General features: G+C 38.5%; 1 protein-coding gene across 1 annotated transcript in view; it reads right to left on the bottom strand.

Moving 5' to 3' along the window:
- The window catches only part of LOC124863801 (inactive phospholipase C-like protein 2), an 85,813-nt gene extending 64,608 nt beyond the window's left edge, over positions 1-21,205 (bottom strand). The window contains exon 1 of the mRNA XM_047358299.1: positions 20,447-21,205. Coding sequence (XP_047214255.1) covers positions 20,447-20,743 — 297 coding nt within the window. The 5' untranslated portion in view covers positions 20,744-21,205. The remainder of the gene's footprint in view (positions 1-20,446) is intronic.
- Positions 21,206-21,815: the final 610 nt, after the last annotated feature.

The raw sequence follows: 21,815 nt of genomic DNA, 5'->3' as shown, positions 1-21,815 counted from the left end.
CCTGTGGAATAAAGTAGGAGAGACATGTGCCCCCAACCCTTGAGGCACCTTTATTCTTCAGCAAAAAATTGATGATCTCATAAAAATCTTAGTCCTTTTTTTTTTTTTTACTTTCAATGCAAGAATTTGTTTAAGCTGCTTCAGACCTACTAATATACAGCCATATTCAATAATTTAGAATATTACTAAAAAGTAATTTTTTTCAGTAACTCTGCTCACTTAGTGAAACATCATATCGATTAATCACACACAGACTGATGTTTTCAAGCCTTTATTTCTGTTAATTATGATGATTTTCCACTTACAGCTAACAAAATCATTACACTTAGGATTATAATATTACATCAGACCAGTAAAAATTATTTTTATTACAGTAATGTGGACTTGCGTACATAAAACTATAAAAGTATATCCTGCTTAAAGGTTGTATTCTAATTTACTGAACATAATGGCAAGTGATTTTATTATTTATTGATACTTTTTATGCTCTTTTTATTATGAAAACGCCTGATTTCTATCTTGGGGAAAAACAAAAAATTTGGGAAACCTTCCAAAAAATATTTGAATATTTGAGATGAGGTTATTATAGCCATGACTAGGTCAATAACTAATAACAACAATGATTTTGATGCATCATCAACTTTGGAGTAACGACAGTGTACTTAAAAAAAATAAAATACTTTTTATCCTCAGGTCAAAATCAGTTGCTCTAACAAAAGTGTGATACAAATAATAAATCAAATTTTTTTCTTTACTTTGAACTCATCCGATCTTTTCTGCTACTTAAACATAGCTATAGTTTTTTTTTTTTTTATGGATATCTTTTAATGTTTTCAATGTTTTTATCAAGAGACACGTTCATGTAAGGATTCGTTTATCAAAAATATGAGGTTATAATTGTAGTTGATGGGAAACTGATGACTCCAGCCACACTCCAGCCAGCCTGTTTCTCCTTTGTTTTGAAAGTAAAGGCTTAGATTGATTGGGCATTCATGGGGAAAACATTTCATCATGTCAGGATTACTCAAACTTGCACTCGTCATCTTCCACTTATCCGGGACTGGGTTGCGGGGCCAGCAGTCTCAGTAGAGACACCAAGAAACCTGCTCCAGCTCTTCTGGGGGCAGTCCAAGGGGACGAGCCTCATCTCGGTGGGATGTGTCTGAAACACCTCCAAAGGGAGGCGTCAAAGTTTCCCCAGCAAAAGGACGGCGTTCCTGAGAGGGTTGCTGTCTGAGATCACCGGGTACTGTGGGCAGCTGTTCGGCCCATAGGCTAAAACAACGGTCAGAGACCTCTTCCTCAGTTGTAGGCCCACTGGGGGATTTCCTCGCATCTCTCGTTTGGGCTTGGCACAGCCGGGTCCCCCAAATCGTAACTTGGCCACCAGGAACTCGCCAATGAGCCACAGTAAACAACAAATCCTGGCCAAGTTTCATACAACTGGGATATAAAATAACACATGGAGAATCATAAACAAAGTTTCAAAATGTACACGTACACTTGCAAATCAATTAGTCAGTGATGAAGAAAAAGTTTCAAAATTATTGAAATATTAATCCATTTAACAACATTTTGTATTAAGCCTGTGATCCTCTTTGTATTGTGCTGGTTAAAGTCAGGGCCCTTAATGTATGTGGCAAATCAATGTTTAGGGACTTAGGGCCTGATCTTCAAGTTTGCATGTATAGAAATACATGCAAACTGGATTGTGTGTGCAAAGCTGATCTACAAACCAGGTGCAAATCGCATTGCGTGTGTAAAATGAGCAGAATAGCGGGCGCAACCTTTTTAGTGTGTTTGCGTTCACCAGAACACTCAAATTTACAGGAGGAGGGTGTGCACCTCCGGCAACACGATTTATCAAACCTGAAACAGATTGCAGGTGCAGTTTCTGTGTCTATATTTAGCACTTTTAAAAGGCAGGTGCAAACTGGCACGCAAAAATGTCAGTAATTTTTGCGGCAAGGAGGTATAGGTACAGTGACAGACAACAGAGAGAGAGAACCTACTGTACACATGGCAACATATTTTGAATGTCAGAAATAAACATAGCGATATCATCTATCTGACAATGCCATTCTGGAACTGCAGCATTATATTTCCAGCACAACATCACAACGTTGTTGTCTGGATGCACAAAGAGGTGCTTCTATATATCCCAGAAAAGGTGGCTCAGATTATAGATTATACAGGCTCCGTATGTAGCACATTCATGTTGAATTAAATAAACGTGTTTTAACGGGCCTACCTTGGTTTGTATTAAGTGAAGTAAGTAATATCCCTCTTTTCCGACAATCTGCTCGCCATACAATGAAAGCTAACAGCTTCACAGGCTAGGGTGGTGGGGTGTGGTGGATGGGTGGCATTATTGATATTTTATCCTTTAACTTCATCTTCACCTGTTATTTTCATCTTTCTAAATGTTTATAAAATGTGCATTATAACATTTCTTCCTATTATTATTTTTTATTTTTTTACCTCCAACACTTCAGACTTAATCTTTCTTATACAGCCACTCTGCTCTCCCAAACTGTCCATGATGACAGCCAGTAGTAGTGGGGCGGTCCAAACTACTTATGCACCTGTTATCCATTGCGCAGTCTTTGTAGATCACCCCCAGCATGGCCACTTATTGCCCCAGCAATTTGTTTTCTGCACAAGCAATTTAGCACTCCTTATTTGGAATCTTTGAAGATTAGACCCTTAATCTATATATTTAACTTGATAGTCCCAAGAGGGTAAATAACATATTTCTAATGTGGATGTCTCACATTCAATGTATTCTCACTACACAACTCTATCAATAAAGGATGTAGCAATTGACTTAACACAAGCCTGCAAATAGCAACAAACACAACAGCTACAACATATATTATTATCACACAAGTGGCACTGGCACATCTAGGTGTCCAATCACAACTCCTGACAGACTTAAATCAATACTTTAAGTGGAGGGAAGAGTCTGTGGAGATGCTCATTCATAGCTATGACTTACTGCTCACTACCAGGCTTCTATATCACCTATGCCGCGTTGACTCCGGGAAATGCAATCCTCTTGCCTTTCCTCCTCAATCCGTCTCCAGTCTGTTGGGATATGGGTGGGAGGGGCCGAGCAGCTGAGGAAGGAGGACTCGCTCATCCTCCAACAAGGGCACCTTCAAAGTTTTCCCAATTGTTCGGACTGACTGACCTTCATTTCTTAAAGTAATGATGGCCACTCGCTTTTCTTTACTTAGCTGCTTTTTTCTTGCCATAATACAAATTCTAACAGTCTATTCAGTAGGACTATCAGCTGTGTACTGTATCCACCTCCTGCACAACACAACTGACGGTCCCAACCCCATATATAAAACTTGAAATCCCACTTATTAAACCTGACAGGGTACACCTGTGAAGTGATAACCATTTCAGGTGACTACCTCTTGAAGCTCATCAACAGAATGCCAGGAGTGTGCGTAGCAGTAATCAAAGCAAAAGGTGGCTACTTTGAAGAACCTAGAATATAAGACATTTTTTTAGTTGTTTCACACTTTTTCTGTTCAGTATATAATTCCACATGTGTTAATTCATAGTTTTGATGCCTTCAGTGTGAAGCTACAATATTCATAGTCATAAAAATAAAGAAAACTCTTTGAATGAGAAGGTGTGTCCAACCTTTTGGTCTGTACTGTATATGTACATTTATTATTGAGAGCAAAGTGTACCAGAGTCAAATTCCTTGTTTGTCTGTACAAACTTTGCAATAAAGCTGTCTGATTGTGATTCTAATTTTCACTGTCATTTTGCTGGTTCCTAGAAGAGCTTGGAGGATACCCAGTGTTCACACACACACAAACACACATATCATGCGACTGTGGGATCCTGGAGTGTGGTTTGTGAATGGCAGGTATGCGTAAAGCTACACCACCATTTTTCACAGTGTTAAAAACACACAAACGCATACACACTGTATCCTCCCCACACACAATCCCAGGCAACATAAACAAAAAAGCAGGCAGCAGGAGTACCATCCACCTGTTTGCAACACTTTCACACTCACACATATGGAGGGCTAAAAGGACTTTTGTCATTCCCAGCATGTGTGGTTTGTGAATACAGTGTGAATACTAATTATCTGGAGTGATGGAGATGACTGACATCCCCTGTCTGCTCTGTTTGTCTTGTTTACTACTTTGCCTGAATATTTCTACACCTCTCAGAACTAAAACTGGGCATGGTAACAACAGCTGCAGAAGAAAGAAAAAAATTTCTCTCAGATAAGACAAAGTATGAGAGCTGAACTGAATCTTAAAAAAGGGTACATTATTCATCTTTCTTGTAAATGTTTGCCTTTGATGATTTTATAAATCATTTAGATACCTAATGATTGGTGTTTCTTATATGAAAAGTACCCTGGGCCAGTCCCTCTTTCTGGCCCCCAACTCAAACAGATCTAATACCTTTAAATCTCACAACATATCTGATGCAGAAGAGATAATACTTCTTTCAGATTAATAGGCATCTTATTGTTTTCACAAATGGATTAAAGGTTTGTCAAAATCTGTTTTAAAAACTACACTGTAATCCCTGTAAAATGATTTGGTTCAGTTAGCCCAGACAATGAATTGCAGATTTGATGTTTGTCTCAATCTAAAGAGATCTTTATGCAAAAAACATTGAAACACACTTTTTGTGTTTGCTCAAACAGAATTAAGTTTTCTAATCATAAACTGTGTTCTAACGAAAATCTGTTCCATGCAGGATTATGTAGTCCAAAAATGTGTGGATTTTTAATTTAAGATTACCAAATGCAGCCCAAATTATATAGCTTTCTAGTTTAGCACAGAATTTGAGATTTTAAATCAGATCCTAGCTTTAGTGCCCTTAGCCAGCTACCATATTTTCTTGATAATGTTTTTTTCCTGATGTGGTGTCCCTCTGGGCAGTGATCCATATCAAATACTACAAAATGAAAAAAAAACAAAAAACAGACAGGTACAGGAATAAATCTGACAACCTATTCTTGTCACTATCAAGCTATAACACACACACACACACACACTTATAATATATATTTATATATATATATATATATATATATATATATATATATATATATATATATATATATATATATATATATATATATGTTGTGATCCAACAACTTATTAAAAAGCTGTCTAACATTGGGAGCACAAACACCTAACACTGTAGAAGTGATTGAAAAATTCCACTTTGGTATAAAGGAGTTTACATCCCTTATATCATGAGTTTTTCTACCTATTTCCACAGATTCCCCTGGGTGAAATTTTTTAAGCTAACAGTTCCAGGGTGGCCTCTGTTCCAATGAAGGACTACTATCCTAATATTTCACACCTAAGAGGTGTTGAAAGGATGGTTTCCATTGAGTCTGTGGTGATCTAACTACCGACACAATGGAAATGAGCTGAGTCAGATCGCAGGACTGGATGGCAAGCTATTCTGCTACGTAAGTGAGGGGGAACCAGTGGCACTGGGTGTGTGTCTATGCACCTGGTTTGTGAGGAAATTCACCCTCATTTTAATATTGCTGGTACACATGTACACAAGCCGGAAAATCTGCTTGTTTTGTTGAAAGATGCAAACACCTTTTTAAGATTATTCTTCTATGTTTTTGTTTTTTTGCTGCAAGCTGAAATAGTTCTGTTTTAAAAATGATTTGAAGAGCTGCTCTACAGAATTTCCCCCTGAATGCCACTGAGCAGGAACTCAGGAGTCTGTAAATATGGTGGTAGTGTTGCTGACTTCAAATCAGGACATCTGACAAATACATTCCTTCAAAGAGCTTTACTTCGACATGTCTTTGAGAAAACAGATGAAGCAGGCAATTTGAAAAAGGGTAGATCCTTCAGAATGCAGGACAGATTTTGTATGAAATAAATCCAAAATACGTTTATTTCCTGATGTGCTTTTGGGACTATTTTTAAAATGAAGCTTTAAATCCTTATGTTGGGTGTACACACTATGTTGTGAAAAATTATTTCCCCCATTATAAAATTTTTCAATTTTAACTTTGTTGTCTCTTAGGTGTTTCAGATTGCCAACTCAAATATCTAGCAAGAGTAAATACAAAATGCAGTTTTAAATGAGGATTTCATTTATTAACGTAACCAAAGGTATCCAAACCAATATGGCCTTGTGTAACAATATACTGCACCTGCAGTCCTTGTTAAATTAGAAATTAACTGTGATTAACCACATCTTTTTGGTCCAATCTCACAAGCCACACCCAAGCCTGACTACATCTTCATCAGTAGAGATAAGAAAAGCACTTATATAGAACTGGTCTGACACTGGTCACTGACATGTTTCAGTCTGGAAAGGGTTAAAAAGCCATTACTAAGGCTCTAATGCAGTGGCAGTAAGAACACATGAAACAAGAAAACTGAGGAGTGGCCAACCTACCAAAATTAATCAAGTAGTGCATCAATGGCTAATCCAGGAGGTCACAAAAGTACTCAGAACAACATTTGAAGCACTCCAGACCTCATTCGCCTCAGTAAATTTCAGTGATCACGAAGAGAGTTTGCAACCAATTATTAGGTTTAGGGAGCGGTCCTTTTTACATTGGCCTAGATTTTTTAAATTTTTTTTTTTTAACACTGATTTGTTTTTCCATTTACAGGGTACCTAAGATCTAGAACACTGATATGTAACACAAAAGCAAAGCAAGAAATACTTATTTTTTACAGTACTGTTTTGTCTTAAACAAAAAACCCATTCACATCATATTGAGAGGAGACAGGAAACATCAAACTACATTATGCACGCTGTTGTTTTCACCCATGCATATATCTATTTACAGTTCAAATGTGCATCATTACATAAGCAACAGGATGTTTTTAATACTTCCTCTGTTTTTCAAATCAACATCCCTTTCAACAGAGATTTCAGTCGAGGCTGATGCAGCTCCTTGATAAATTGGCAACACATATATTTTGAGGGCACCCATATACTAAACATCATCTATATTGCTATGGTGTCAGCTGGTCCTTTCTGTCTGTAGAGGACTGGGCATTATATTTTCTAGCACTTTCTTGAGAAATACTTGCTCGAAGGGTCAGAGCAAAGATGTTAAATATTGCAACAGAACTGCTCAGGAGGAGCTATTAGTGAGACAGTAAAATTGCGGATTAAAAGCTCAAAGATGGTGTGACAAAACATGTTAACATTTGAATTGTCAGAGATCAGAGAAGTAAATCATTCTCAGTTGCAGGTATTTAATTTGTATTTAATGTAGTCCAATAACAAAAGAGAAATCACATGAACTCAGGTTTAACACCAGGTGTGAATGCCTACCTAAAAATGTCCACTTGTGATCAAATCAGTAAGAGAAAAAACCCTGTTGTGGCCTAACTACATGTAAATTGTTGGCTTCACTTTATATTCTCCATTCACTTATGACAGGTAACTCTCTTTTTGCATCCCTTGTCTCTTGACTGCAGGGAAAAGATTTCAGTCCCTGTTGGTTGGGATTACTGCCAACAAAAGGTGCTAATGGTATATTGCTGTAGAACACTAAAGTGCCCTTTCGATTCCTCTGTTTCACCTCCCGTCCACTTTTCTCTAAATTCAACTCCACCTATCCTCCCTCCATCACTCTCCCATGGTATTCTCTCCATTATGATGCAGCCTTTAACAAGTACAGGGGTTGGACAATGAAACTGAAACACCTGGTTTTAGACCACAATAATTTATTAGTATGGTGTAGGGCCTCCTTTTGCGGCCAATACAGCGTCTATTCATCTTGGGAATGACATATACAAGTCCTGCACAGTGGTCAGAGGGATTTTAAGCCATTCTTCTTGCAGGATAGTGGCCAGGTCACTACGTGATACTGGTGGAGGAAATCGTTTCCTGACTCGCTTCTCCAAAAGACCCCAAAGTGGCTCAATAATATTTAGATCTGGTGACTGTGCAGGCCATGGGAGATGTTCAACTTCACTTTCATGTTCATCAAACCAATCTTTCACCAGTCTTGCTGTGTGTATTGGTGCATTGTCATCCTGATACACGCCACCGCCTTCAGGATACAATGTTTGAACCATTGGATGCACATGGTCCTCAAGAATGGTTCGGTAGTCCTTGGCAGGGACGCGCCCATCTAGCACAAGTATTGGGCCAAGGGAATGATATGGCAGCCCAAACCATCACTGATCCACCCCCATGCTTCACTCTGGGCATGCAACAGTCTGGGTGGGACGCTTCTTTGGGGCTTCTCCACACCGTAACTCTCCCAGATGTGGGGAAAACAGTAAAGGTGGACTCATCAGAGAATAATACATGTTTCACATTGTCAACAGCCCAAGATTTTCGCTCCTTGCACGATTGAAACCGACGTTTGGCATTGGCATAAATGACCAAAGGTTTGGCTATAGCAGCCCGGCCGTGTATATTGACCCTGTGGAGCTCCCGACGGACAGTTCTGGTGGAAACAGGAGAGTTGAGGTGCACATTTAATTCTGCCGTGATTTGGGCAGCCGTGGTTTTATGTTTTTTGGATACAATTCGAGTTATCACCCGAACATCCCTTTCAGACAGCTTCCTCTTGCGTCCACAGTTAATCCTGTTGGATGTGGTTCGTCCTTCTTGGTGGTATGCTGACATTACCCTGGATACCGTGGCTCTTGATGCATCACAAAGACTTGCTGTCTTGGTCACAGATGCGCCAGCAAGACGTGCACCAACAATTTGTCCTCTTTTGAACTCTGGTATGTCACCCATAATGTTGTGTGCAATTCAATATTTTGAGCAAAACTGTGCTCTTACCCTGCTAATTGAACCTTCACACTCTTCTCTTACTGGTGCAATGTGCAATCAATGAAGACTGGCTACCAGGCTGGTCCAATTTAGCCATGAAACCTCCCACACTAAAATGACAGATGTTTCAGTTTCATTGTCCAACCCCTGTACCTATACAATTTCAGGCCTGAACAATACCTCTGCATCCATGAATGCACATCAGATGGACCATGCCAATATGAACGTCTCCATTTTCATATTGTTTCTAGCTCAGCTACAGCCCATTGTTACACTCAGAGATTTATAGTTTCTACAACTGCCTCAGAGGAGGCGATACAGAACTGTGCACTCAGAAGAAAAGAAGATGACAAGAACTTAAAGATAAATTATCCAAACTGGAAAACAGCAGATCTCTTCACACTTTATTTCATAAAAAGTAGCATTGCTGCATTTCTTTTTTTGCTCTTTATCTGACCTGTCTTGTTCTTTGACTGCTGCGTGTTTAGTGCTACCCCGTGAGTAAAGCAATATTGTTTCCCTCCACTCTGCACTGTCACAGTATAGGGGCTGTATACTTGGCACGATAATAAAAGCTAACGTCATACAGATTGTAAAAGATTTCAGAACATTGAGACTGTGGAGTTATAGCTTCTATAGTTCCCTCCTGCATTTTAGCCTTCAAACTGATGGTTGAGGGTTTGACCCAATCAAAATCAAGGGTACTGAGGAGGACATTGTGGACTGTACCTGGGGGTCCACATAGACAGTAAACTGGACTGGACGGTCAACACCAATCCATAAAAGGGCAGTCACCTTTTTTTCTGAGGAGACTTAGGTCTGCAGTACTTTACCACAGATGTTGTATTACTCATTGGTCTCCAGCATTATCTTCTATGCTGTGGTGCGCTGAGGAAGCAGGGTGAAGATAGCTGATGCACGATAAGCTAATCATGAAAGCTGACTCTGTCCTGGGAGTGGAACTGCAGTCTGTGGCAGAGGTGTCTGAGCAAAGGATGTTGAGGAAACACATCCTAAATAATGAGTCACACCTCGTACGTGCCACATTGGTCTGCCACCACAGCACCTTCAGTCGTAGACTGAGACCACAGAGGTGATCTACAGAACACCACAGGAAGTCCTTACTTCCTGTGGCTATCACCCTTTTCAAATCCTCCTCTTTTTCCACATAGAACAATAACAATTTAGATGCATTTCAATAAAATGCTCTCCACATCTTATCTGTTCTGCACATTATCTGTTGAATATTTTACATATGCTATTTTGTATTTTATATTTCTCTATTATTTCACAGTATTATGTTATCTCATATATTGCTTGATTTCTTGTGTTCGTTCCTCTGTATTGAAACCCTGGCACAACAATTTCCGGTGAAATCAATGAAGTTCTTATCTTGTTCTAAATCATATGTAAAATCACTGACACTTACACAACAAAGGTACCCCTTCAATAAAGCAAATTTTATGGAGAAAATAATACTGACACACGGATAAAAACATATACAACACGATTATTCATCACAGGCAAGTACAAAAACACAGTTCCAACTTATTTTATTTTTATTTAACCTTTATTTTTCCAGGAAAGAAATCTATTGAGATTATTAATCTCTTTTACAAGGATGTTCTGGCCAAGATTAAAAGCACCCCACAGAAATCAAATACATAAATGCTCAGTTCATAAGCAAATCCATAAACCTTATTTTGCTTTTAGTTTTGAAGTCTTGGTTACTGTTTACATGGGTAATATTTTAAAGGGGACTGTTAGGGTTTTTCAGATTATATAGGCGATGCGAGGTCAAGTGTTTCTATATGAGAAATGTTCTGAATAAATAAAAAAATACACAGTGGTGCACCATGATGAGTAATGTGAGTCAATCTCAGCATTATCAGCACACTCTAAAAACAGAAAGACAGAAGTCAAAGACAAAGCTTTGAGCTTAGCTTGTGGAGAAAAGAAGATTGTTTAAGCTTTTACATTAACTGAATGTTGAAGTGAAGGTATGCCCGTCAGAAGCTTTATTTTAATAACTGCAAAATTAACATGGTGATAATATTTAATCTTACAATTTGACTGGCTCAGATCTTTATTGCCCAGTTTCAACATCTTCCTTTACTGGTTGAAGTTATTAGAAACCATATCTTGAGCTCACTATCAAACTCTAGATCAAAATTGAATTAAACCTGTTGTTCCAGTCCTTCACAGAAGTGTCATTTTGCTTATTTGGTCTACTGGAAGATGAATTGCTGAGCATTATGAAAAATATCTGGCAATTGCAGTAACCTTTGTTCAGGTCCTTCTTTTGTGGATAAAACTATGACATTTAAAAAACATTTCCTTTTATTTGTGATTTATCAATTACCTTGCTCACATAGAAACACTTGTTCTTCCAAACCCAATCAAAGCTACACACTGACCTTAATTCTCTCTGATGATGCGACTGACTTTCCTGTTGCATGCGTAGCTGACCTTTTTAAACAATCAATTAGGACCTCACAGTTATCTCCATTCTTGTCCCTGCATGCACTTATCTAAGGTCATCATAACACAAACTAAGGAACTGGAGAAAATGGATTTGGGTTGCAGATACCTTTAAGGTTATGTACCTTCTTCCTAACTCAAAAAACTCATGACGTGTAGCTTTCTTATACTGAGTTGTAATGTGCTGCGAATTTATAGGCACTTACTCTGCCTGACTTGCTTTTGATTGGGATGTGATATTATGCAACAGCATTGGTAAAATACTTGTGTAAAATAGACATCTTTGTGTTAGAAGTAAAGGGCTAACCTAATAACTATACCTTTAATCTGTTGACAAAAAATGTTTTTTTACATCACAGTTCAAATCAATTGCTTTCAAATGACCCATCAAAAGGACCAATCACATTTAGACCATGGATAGACCTGTCTCTGATTTTATCAGCCGCTAAAAATGAGAGGTCGGTTTCCCATCTTCCATTATGGCACTTTATCAGATATAATTTACCACGAAGCTTGATATGATGCTGGATGCATTCCAGAGCTCTTGAATTACAGTCTCAATACCGTATCACCGAATGGTTACAACAACCTTATCTAAGTACACAATTGTGTGAATACTTTTTTAAACTCCTCGCCCATTTCCAATCTTATCTGCAGAAAACAATGACCCTAAAAAAACGGAAAGGTTTGATGTTTAGCCACACACAGATCTTCTGATAAAAGCTGGCTTTTGGGGATTCCCAGAAGCATAAACTATTTATTTTATCATGTATGTACTAGCTATAATACATCTTAGTTGGTGTTATGTGGGTGCTTGACTTTAAATAATTTTGCTTAATGTTTTACATTTTAAAATGTGGTTGAGGTTCAGCCTTATATTAAATAAGTTGCTTGACATCATAATTATGTCACTAATTTTGATTTCAGTCACAAAAGCAGTTTCAGTTCCCTATATCTCAATTATTATTTTTTTTCCATTGCTTTTGTTTTAAAGAGAAAGAAAACCTTCCTTGCATGTTTCATCTTTCTTTTATTCTGTCAAGAGTTCCTCATAGAGGTTTTTAACACACTAGAAACTGATTTGAGTTAGTGTCCAATGTTGCTTTATGTATCTCTCTACGGATGCTTATTGACTAATGATCTGTTTAGGGTGTACCCCACTTTCACTGGATCACAGCCATACATTACCCCGAACCAGTAAAACCGAACCCCAAGAATTATTTAATAGGCAGATTTTTTGAAATTCCTTCTTTCTTCATCCCAATCTTTTATTTTAACCCTATAGCATCACCTGGTTCAACAAACTGATGCACTTTCAATGTCTGAGCATTGGCAGATCAGAGGATTAGTCTGGACAGAAAACTGGAATTACAACAGATGTATAGATCTGTTTCCAATACCATCTGTGCACACATGCAAAAAAAAATGGATATACAGTGTGTGCAGACATGTAAAAGCTAATCTAATTAAGCAAAGTACCAAATAAGGCACAGTCAGTAAATATGCATATGCATTTTGTTTAGGTTGCAGTGAACAAACAGTGAAATACTGCACATAAACTGTATGTATGTGTGTGTGTGTGTGTGTGTGTTTGTTTAGTGGAATGCTTAAGTCACATGCCTGTGCTTGCACTGTAACCTGCAAATAGACACCCTGGGGCAGGAAAACACCAGGTCACAACTAGCTTCAGAGAAGACACAGCGGCAGAAAACAGCCTGTCCAAAATCTTGAAAGCAAACCAGGCTGAAGGCCACAGTTACAGCTGTAAAAGCTTTGGGGTGAACTGTAAAGGAGTTGAACATCAGGAGGATCATCTTGTTGCAAGGCATCAGTGCTGTGCCACCGTGCAGCCCCAAGCAATAAATTACAAAATAACTGGAGTGAAACAAGCAAAATTTGTGACTCTTCTAAATCTAATAATTTTGGCAGAAAAATACAAAACACTTATGTGATCAGCAATTATATTACACAAACAAATCAGATCTCATACCAAACTTCTTCCTCTACTTTTACAAGGCTTAAACCTTTTTCATTTTATGCCATATGTGAAAGGCCAAAAAGAAAAATGACACCAATTGTAGATCCAGTGTGCCAATAGTTATCATCTCTACATTGGTGAGAAGATATAAAGCATTGCTCAGATTGTATCAAGTCAATCCACAGACACAACCTGAGCTGTTCATGAAGAATGCAGTTTAGCTTCAAGTTACCCTTAATAAATCCCAAAAAAAACCAAAACATGTACAGTAATGTGAAAGGAATTTGCTTCACCTCACCGACGTCTTCTATTTTTTTTCCTCTCACACAAATGTGTTCTATATTATAAAACATATTTAAAATCAGACAATGATAACCTAAGGAAATATAAAATGCAGTCTTCAAATGATGATTTAGTTTATAACAGGAAAACAGCTTTGCAAACCAAACCTGGGCCTGAATCAAAAGTAACCATCCCTCTTGTTAAACCATGAATTAACCCACACCCAGGCCTGATTATTGCTATACCTGTAGAATTAAGAAATCCTTTAAACAGAACCTGTCTGAAACATGAAGTGGCCAAAAATAACTTAAGAAGGAACACGTCTAAAGCTGTGGTCCAAAGCAAACCACAGTGAGAACCTCAGTTAATGTCGGTGCTCATGAGTCAACAATTATAAAGAGACACGGCAAAAATAGTATCATTTAAAAACTCTCAGGCAAAAATTAATTTTTAGTACCTGACCAAAGGGCTGATTTTGCCCAGACAATCCAATAATTTATCTGTGCATCCCAAACTTTGTATGTACGTAGGGTCTTTAGAGTTTACTAAATTTTTGTTTATACAAACTTTTCAATTTTTGGCTCCATCCTCATTTATAAAATAACAACATTGTGGAATCTGTGATGTGAGGTTTTTGAGTCTTGAGGTCGGGTAGCAATACCATTGCTATCAGTGGTTACACTTATAAAGGTGTGCTTATTAGTCAGACATAATACTTATTCTACTCGCAGATAAGTATTTTTAGTGCTGGGATGTAAGTTTGAGCCTAGTTGTCAACTCATACTATAGAAATAGAGATTTTTAAATCAATGCGTCAAGATTTGGTTGCATAGGTTGTTCTATAGACATATATAAATAAAAGTTTATCATGCAGTGTGTTTGATGTGATGACAGTGAATCGCATTTGTCTTCATCCAGAGGCTCTCCGAGGTCACATTCTACCCCTCTTTCTTCCTTTTTCAAATCTCTGCTCTTATTTCTCGTTACTAGTTTGCTTTAAAACTGTACTTTATTGTCTCAGGTTGCAAAGACAAATAGTATAATTTGTTTCTCCAGTTTTCATCTGTTCAGGTGATAGAAGCTGATGTAGTACTTTGCAAGAAGCCAGCAAAATTTCCCATTTTGTAAGCACTTTTGCACACGTGCATGCACCCTAATGTGGACTAATCCTTTTCTCCCCGTTCTGATCTCAGGCACAAAGATAAATCCATCAGACAGCCCCAGGCAGCATGAGAGGAGGAACAGATGAATGAAACTGTGTGAACATGAAGACAGAATGGAGACTCCGTTTGGCAAACCTAACACATTGACTGTCTGAGTAAATAAAGCAAGGCTGTTACAAATACTGGTGCGGGATTCACCTGCGACCATCATTGACTTCCCTTTTTATTAAGATGTGTAATGAAAGAAACGTACAGAAGCAGAGCTTCATCCCCTGACATCCTGTAAACACTAACATTAACACTGCAATATAATAGAATGTCAGTTAATCATCTGCTCATGAATAGCACAATAACTTCATTTAAAGAGATAGACACAAAAATTCATTATAAAACCTGAAATTGTCAAAAAGCAATATCAGTAAGTGAAACTTTTTTCATTCCTTTGCGTTGAGGATTGCACATGGTTTCATCACCATCTCTCATTACTGTTTCATTCTTGTTCTGCCTCACTGCAGATTGACATGACAATAAATTTGATCAAGGGGAAAGATCCATATATAGGCATTAAGCAACATGTATGAGCAACGCCAGGTGGAGCAGTCCTTGCTGATGTATGATCCCACCCATCCAGCAGACTCCTGTTCCTGGATAACATCAGCCTGACAAATATGAGCATTACTCTTCCTTACAACAGCCGTGCTGAAGGGCTAGGACCATTCCACAAGACTGTAATGCATCTTATTACCAGATCAAAGTCCTGTACACATTATTTCACCCAGAGTTATTTCTCTGACATATGGACAAATAGCATAAACACAGGCATTCTTACTCTGCTGTAGTGTCATTACTGTTGCACAGGTTCCCTGAGGATAACTGAAAAAGAGAATCACCACAAACATGCAGGGGTGGCAACCAATCAAATGAATGTGTCCTGTTTGAAAGAAATGTATTCGTCTGGAGGACACTTTGGTAAGTGAAATTTTTGGATCAAGCTATTGTTTTTACTGTTATAAACTCTCAGGGTGGTCAATAAAACCTGAACACTCAGGCCTGTTAAAGGTTTCACTTTTCTATACTTTGGTCTAAAACCCCAGCAAATTGAAGCTAAAACATGTCCACCACATAATATAAGGAGTCTGCTTAAAAACTCTCAAGACAAACAAAGAAATTCACAGGCTAAATCACTCATTCTCACAGCTTAACATCACAACACCGAAACGTTAATTAATCCAGCTCCACAAATACAACTGGGGCTTTGTGAGCTTTGTGTGTCTTGTGGATGTATGACCTTTACTGAAACAAAAACAGTTTGGTGCTAAGGGGTCATTTCAAATACAAAGAGGTCTATTTCAGGTGTTTGTTTTTTGCTGCTTTGTGGAAACTATCCAGTGCAGGAAGCGATGATTCAGCAGCCCGGGATGTCTGTAATCACCATTTCACATCTTCTGCTGTCTTCTATTCTACGCAGTGCAGTCCTCCGTTTCTCCAAAAATATCCAAGCGTTGAGTGCAGCTTGCGGCTGCAGGAGACGTGGGAATTACTTATGCGCTTTGAAATCCCATAGCAAAGATGCGCATTTCACCCATAGTTTTGTTATCTGTATCCTTATTACATCACATCAAATGTAATTACTGGTGGAATCTCTTTTTCTGCATTAAACGGGGTGAGAAAGGCAGGAAGGTATATAAAGCATGCCAGATGATCCCCTAATGTAGTTAGTGAGTGGTTTATTTTGAGGTTGGTACTGAGGTGTCCTCAGGGTGATCAGTCACATGGTACATTAGGGAATCAGTAGCTAGAGTCAGAAGTAGTACAAGCAAAGGGAAAAATTTAAGACAATGCATTTGCACAAATTTTCTACCGCAACATTCTTGTCCAGGTGTCAGAGAATCTTTAAGATTCACACAGAGTTATGAAATATTCAATGTACATCACAAGTCATCATAAACTGCTGTAAAAAAGTCTTCCTTCTTACAGATGTTTTTTTTTCTGTTTTTGCCAAACATAAATGGTGCATGTAATCAAAAAGGTTAGAGATAACATGAGTAAATGAAAAAACATGTTCTCTAATGAGGATTTAATTTGTCAATTGAAAACTTCTCCGTATGATGGCTGGACTCAGCCTTAGAGATGGGGCGAGGAGTTCAGTCACCCAGGGAGTTTAGAGTAGACCCTCTCCTCCGATGCATGAAAAGGACTCAGTTGAGGTGGTTAGGGTAATTGAGATTAGTATCGGGCACGATACCAATACAGGTATCGGGACACAACTAATTAAGTCTTTATTGCTCAAATGTGTCACTGCGAACATTACATACAATACAATATTTACAGTAAATGAACAGTTATTGTTCAATTACATGTGAAAGGGTGCTAACTCCAGAGCAAAGACAAAGGAGATAAGAGAGACAATGGTGAAGGTAACCCCAACTCCTCCTTCTCCTTCTTGACTGCCACCTGAAGCCAAGAAGGAGTCAACCTTACAGCTATCCACAGTCCAGCGTAACATAACAAGTGTGCATCACATCTCGCATTTAGCCACTTTAAAGTCTCTCCCCATAACACCATCACCCTGATGAGGATATTACTAGAAGACAACGCTGGGTGCCTGCTAAAGAGACAGACAGGCAAAACTCTTCACTTTCAAGATTTGCACGTCAAGGGTCAAGTTAATGAGGTAATGTGCTAGTGTGATTGCTCATTTGCTTCGTTATTCCCATGGAACCAAGCCCTTCACCTTTTGAACTGCTACTCAAACACAAATGCAATGTGTGAATGAAATGCGAGTAGGTGTATTGAAACTATGCATGAACCTTTTCCACTGAGCGATTGAACGTCTAATGCTCAGTCAGTGGGCACCTGTTAAAACTAATGTTTACTGCATTGTTCCGAGTGCTCAAATTCAGGTCAACCTGATGAAGCTCTGAAAGTATGATCAACATCAAGTGGTAAAAACATACCCTTTACAAACTATATGCTCTGCTTCTTGCAACAGTTAAATGTTGGGGGTATGAATGTGGCCTATAAAAACTCCACCATAGTGCTAGTTTACTAACATCTGAGCATTTGGTAATGTATCCCTAACAAATCAGCATAAAATAATTCCACAACGAAAGGTGAATTTAACAATGTGCTTTCACCATAACACAGCTCAGTGTAAAACAAACCTAATGGAGGATGTTTTTTCCTGTGAGGTGAATGTAAAAAAACAAAACAATGTATGCCATCTAGTTAATTCCTAGAGCTTTATTTCAAAAAATAAAAGTGCTTCTTCAATTACTTTTACACCCCTGTACAATGAAATTGTGCACTGTGGCTGCCGATTATGACCTGGCACTTACAAGGTCAGTCCACCATGCGTTGTTTTTTTTCTAATCACTTTTTCTGTTTGTAATTTCTCTCATAACGATCAAGGTCAAGGATACATTGGTAGTTAAATGAAAAAATACTGACAACATGAACAGTCTTACTATTATGACAAAGTTTAGAAATACTTATTACACCATAACCTGGCTGTTTACTACAGGTGTTGAGCTTCGCAATGGAACTAAAAATTGCTTTGCAAAACTATATACCATAACTATTTACATCCTAACAAAAAGTAGTGCATAAGTAGTGTGAAGAGGAAGGTCAGTGATACATAGTTTCATGAATTTTTAACAAATAAAGATTCTTAAATGTGATGTGCTATGCGTATATTTAGCCAACCGAGTCAATTTTTGCTCCAATTACGGCAGCCAGACTTTTGAGGTATGTCTCTTTGGACATTTAGAGACTGGATTTTTTTTTTCATTCTTCTTTGCTTAATAGCTCAAGCGCAGTCAAATTGGATGGAGAGCATTTGTGAGCATTAAGTTTCACATCTTGCCACATTTTGTCCTGGACTTTGACTGGACCACTGTAACTTGAATGTGTTTTAATTCAAACCAGTTGAATTTGTGACCTAGCTGTAAGATCATTCTCTATTACTGCTGAATAAAAGCATTCCCACAGCACCATGCTGCCAACACCATGTATCGCTGAAGGAAATGGTGTGTTCAGAGTGATGTGCAGTGTTAGTTTTTCACAACACATGGCTTTTTGGATGCTCCTACTCCCAAACGTTTTCTGTGACCTTTACAGGCCTCGTGGCAAACTTTAAAAATGACTTTTTATGGCTTTGAACAAATGGCTTTTTTGTGACTCTTCCATGAAGGCTAGATTTGTGAAGTGTGGAGGTAATGTCCTGTCTAAAGATATTCCCACTGCAGCTATGGATTGCTGTGGCTCCACAGCTCCCCTCACCTTAGAGTGACAGCCATGGGTTTGCAGATGCACCCTACTGAAAGTGGAAGGATTGAACAGTGCTGTGTGAGATGTTCAAAGCTTGGGATATTGTTTTATGACCTAGCCCTGCTTTAAACCTCTTTACAACTTTATCCCTGACCTGTCTGCTGTGTTCCTCGGTCTTTATGATGCTGTTGGTTCTATAACATTCTCTGATAAACCTCTAAGGCCTTCACAAAACAGCTGGACTTATAAAGATCAAACTACAAAGACTTTTGCAAATTTAGTGACTTCCGAAGGCTATTACGCTGGATTTTATTTACAGGCATAAGAAATTTGGGGATAAAAACATTAGCAATCAAAACACAGATTTGTATTTGGCAAACAAAATTAAAAACCATGTATAATTTTCTTTACCCTTCACAATCATGTACTATTCTGTGTTGGTTATCACATAAATACCCCAAAATATGTGGCTGCCACATAACAAAATATAAAAAAAGGTTCTAGACCATATTAAAGTAATCTACAGGTGTTTAATGACACTAGTTTGTACATTTGATGATTTATAAAGATGGCAGATTTTGCCAACATGGACATGGAATTAGAAAAAGACAACATATGCTATTTCAGTTGCTATGTGAACTACATCTGAAAATTCTGCACAATGTTACAGCAGCGCATTTTGTTTTAGCTTAAATTATGAAAAAACTTGGTGTCTTGCCAGTGGTTTGCAGAAGACCAGTTAATTAACCTCCAGAAATGAAAGCACTAATTAGGGCAGGGCTGCCATTAAAAATAGTATAATCGTCCATTACTGACAGGCTAAAAGGAAAATGATCTTCTCCTCTTGACTTGGAAGTCAGTGTTATATTCAGAAAAAGTTTAAAAAGAGGCCAGATTCTGTACATCATAAATGTTAAGAGCTAAAAAAAATGAAAGGGTGTACTGCAGCTCACTAAATTAAAACTCAGATTACCCTTGAGCTAAATCACTCAACAGATTCAACTTTAATTTGTAGATTAATTATAGACAAAAAATATTCTAAACATCATCAACTCTTACTTTTCTGACTGTACTGATCTTGATTCTGCAAAAATGGGAGTGAACATCTACTACATTTACATGATTGTAAGACTATGCAGCGAAATCCAAATCTTGTGAATCAAAAACAACAAAAAAGTTATGTGAAAACCATAGGTTCTAATATTTTTATTTAGAGGTTGCTGGTATTGGGCTCTGAACATTTTGCGCATTCTTCGTGTATTTTCCTCTAAGATAAACTTCTGAAGAGAGTTGCTGAACTTAAAGTACTGTAATTGTCCATATTTCTCGATGTATCCAAATAGGCACTCCAAAACCCTGAATATTTAACTGGGCATTAATATCTCGGAATGGTTACAGTCATGTCAGGCTTGCTTTGATGCTTTGTAACTGATTTCCTTCGTGTAACCTTGGAAATCACTGACAGTGAAGAAGAGGAGCTTTAATCACTAACCTTCATTATACCACAAGGTGTGTTTCCAGCTCCGTGACTTCTCTCCGCGGAATTATCACGACTGCCACTCCCGATCCGTGAGCTGCTGTGATCCCGGTACCGTCCATTGGTATACACTCCTTCGGCCCCATAGCCTTGGGCAGCGCTCGACACCTCCAAGTACGTCCGAGAAGGGGCCGGAGGTAGCGCGGCCCCGTCGCCAAAGATCCCCGCTGCGTTGGTCGCGCCCTGAGCTTGCAGTGCGCTGATGGCAGGATCCAAAAAATTTCCTGTATCTGAAGCGTGTACCCCTGACATGATCCACCAGACTTAGAGCAGAGCCCGGGCGCCCTCAGTGTAAAAACAGCCCATTCTTACCGAGCGTGGTCGATTAGCTGTCGTCCGGGGCAGCGCACAGCAGCGTCTGGAGCCGGGCTGCTCAGGATCAACTGTTCTGCTGGAATAACAACAGAGAGACCTCCTCCGCTTCTGGCGCTCAGGGGGGCGTGCGCTCCAAAAAGAATAAAAAACAGATCTAATGTTGAAAGACTGTTTTTATCAAGGTGCCGTTGTTTTGTTTGTCGCCTTGCACTTTCGTCCTCCTTTCCTCAAAAATCGGTTTCATTCACCCACGTCCGCTTGTGTCGCCTCCGCTGCGTGCACCGTCTCGCATCCTGAAACACTTTTGCAGCGCTTGCAAGAAAGGGAGGAGAGCTTCCCCTCTCATATGCATCCGCGGGACAAATTCAACACTGTGCAAAAAGCGCAATCGCAGTAGACGCGCTTACGCGTGCCCATGCAGGCGCGTGCAAGAATGTTCACAATTAAATGCAGCAGGCGATGTGCGCGCAATCACAGGTTGATGCTGGCGTGCGCAGTTTGTTGTATATTTGCAACTAAAAAGTGGATTCTCTCAAAAAAACCAGAACAAGCAACGATCGGTTTTTCTACAAACTTCAACTGTTATAAAGTGATATCATTGTTTGGAATCAATTACAAAATTTTGCCTTTTGTCCACAAGAGGGAGCACAACATCGTCTCGGAAATTTGGAAGCTAAGTTTAAAGTCTCTATTTGAATTTTTTCAAGTTATCGATATTACCCCAATCTTCTTTGTAATACTTGTGGGGACATTTCCCGACTTACTGGATACGAAACACCTCCGCAAATTTCTCATTAAGGAACTACTTTACATAGCTTATAAAGTAGATTTCTTTGTAAAATCATCCATCTTATCTATTTGCACGTCTTATAAGTGTTAAATAAATGTAAAAGCTTATATATTAAAACAATTATTAATTGTAAAAGCTTTATTTTATTTTTGGATCACCAAGTTTCCATAACAAACATTCTATTTAATCTACAGTGGTGGAAAAAAGTATTTGTCCCCT

The sequence above is a fragment of the Girardinichthys multiradiatus genome, chromosome Y, assembly GCF_021462225.1.
Source record: "Girardinichthys multiradiatus isolate DD_20200921_A chromosome Y, DD_fGirMul_XY1, whole genome shotgun sequence".
NCBI lineage: Eukaryota > Metazoa > Chordata > Actinopteri > Cyprinodontiformes > Goodeidae > Girardinichthys > Girardinichthys multiradiatus.
Note: the sequence above shows the minus strand (reverse complement) of the source record. Positions and strands in the feature narration are given on the sequence as shown.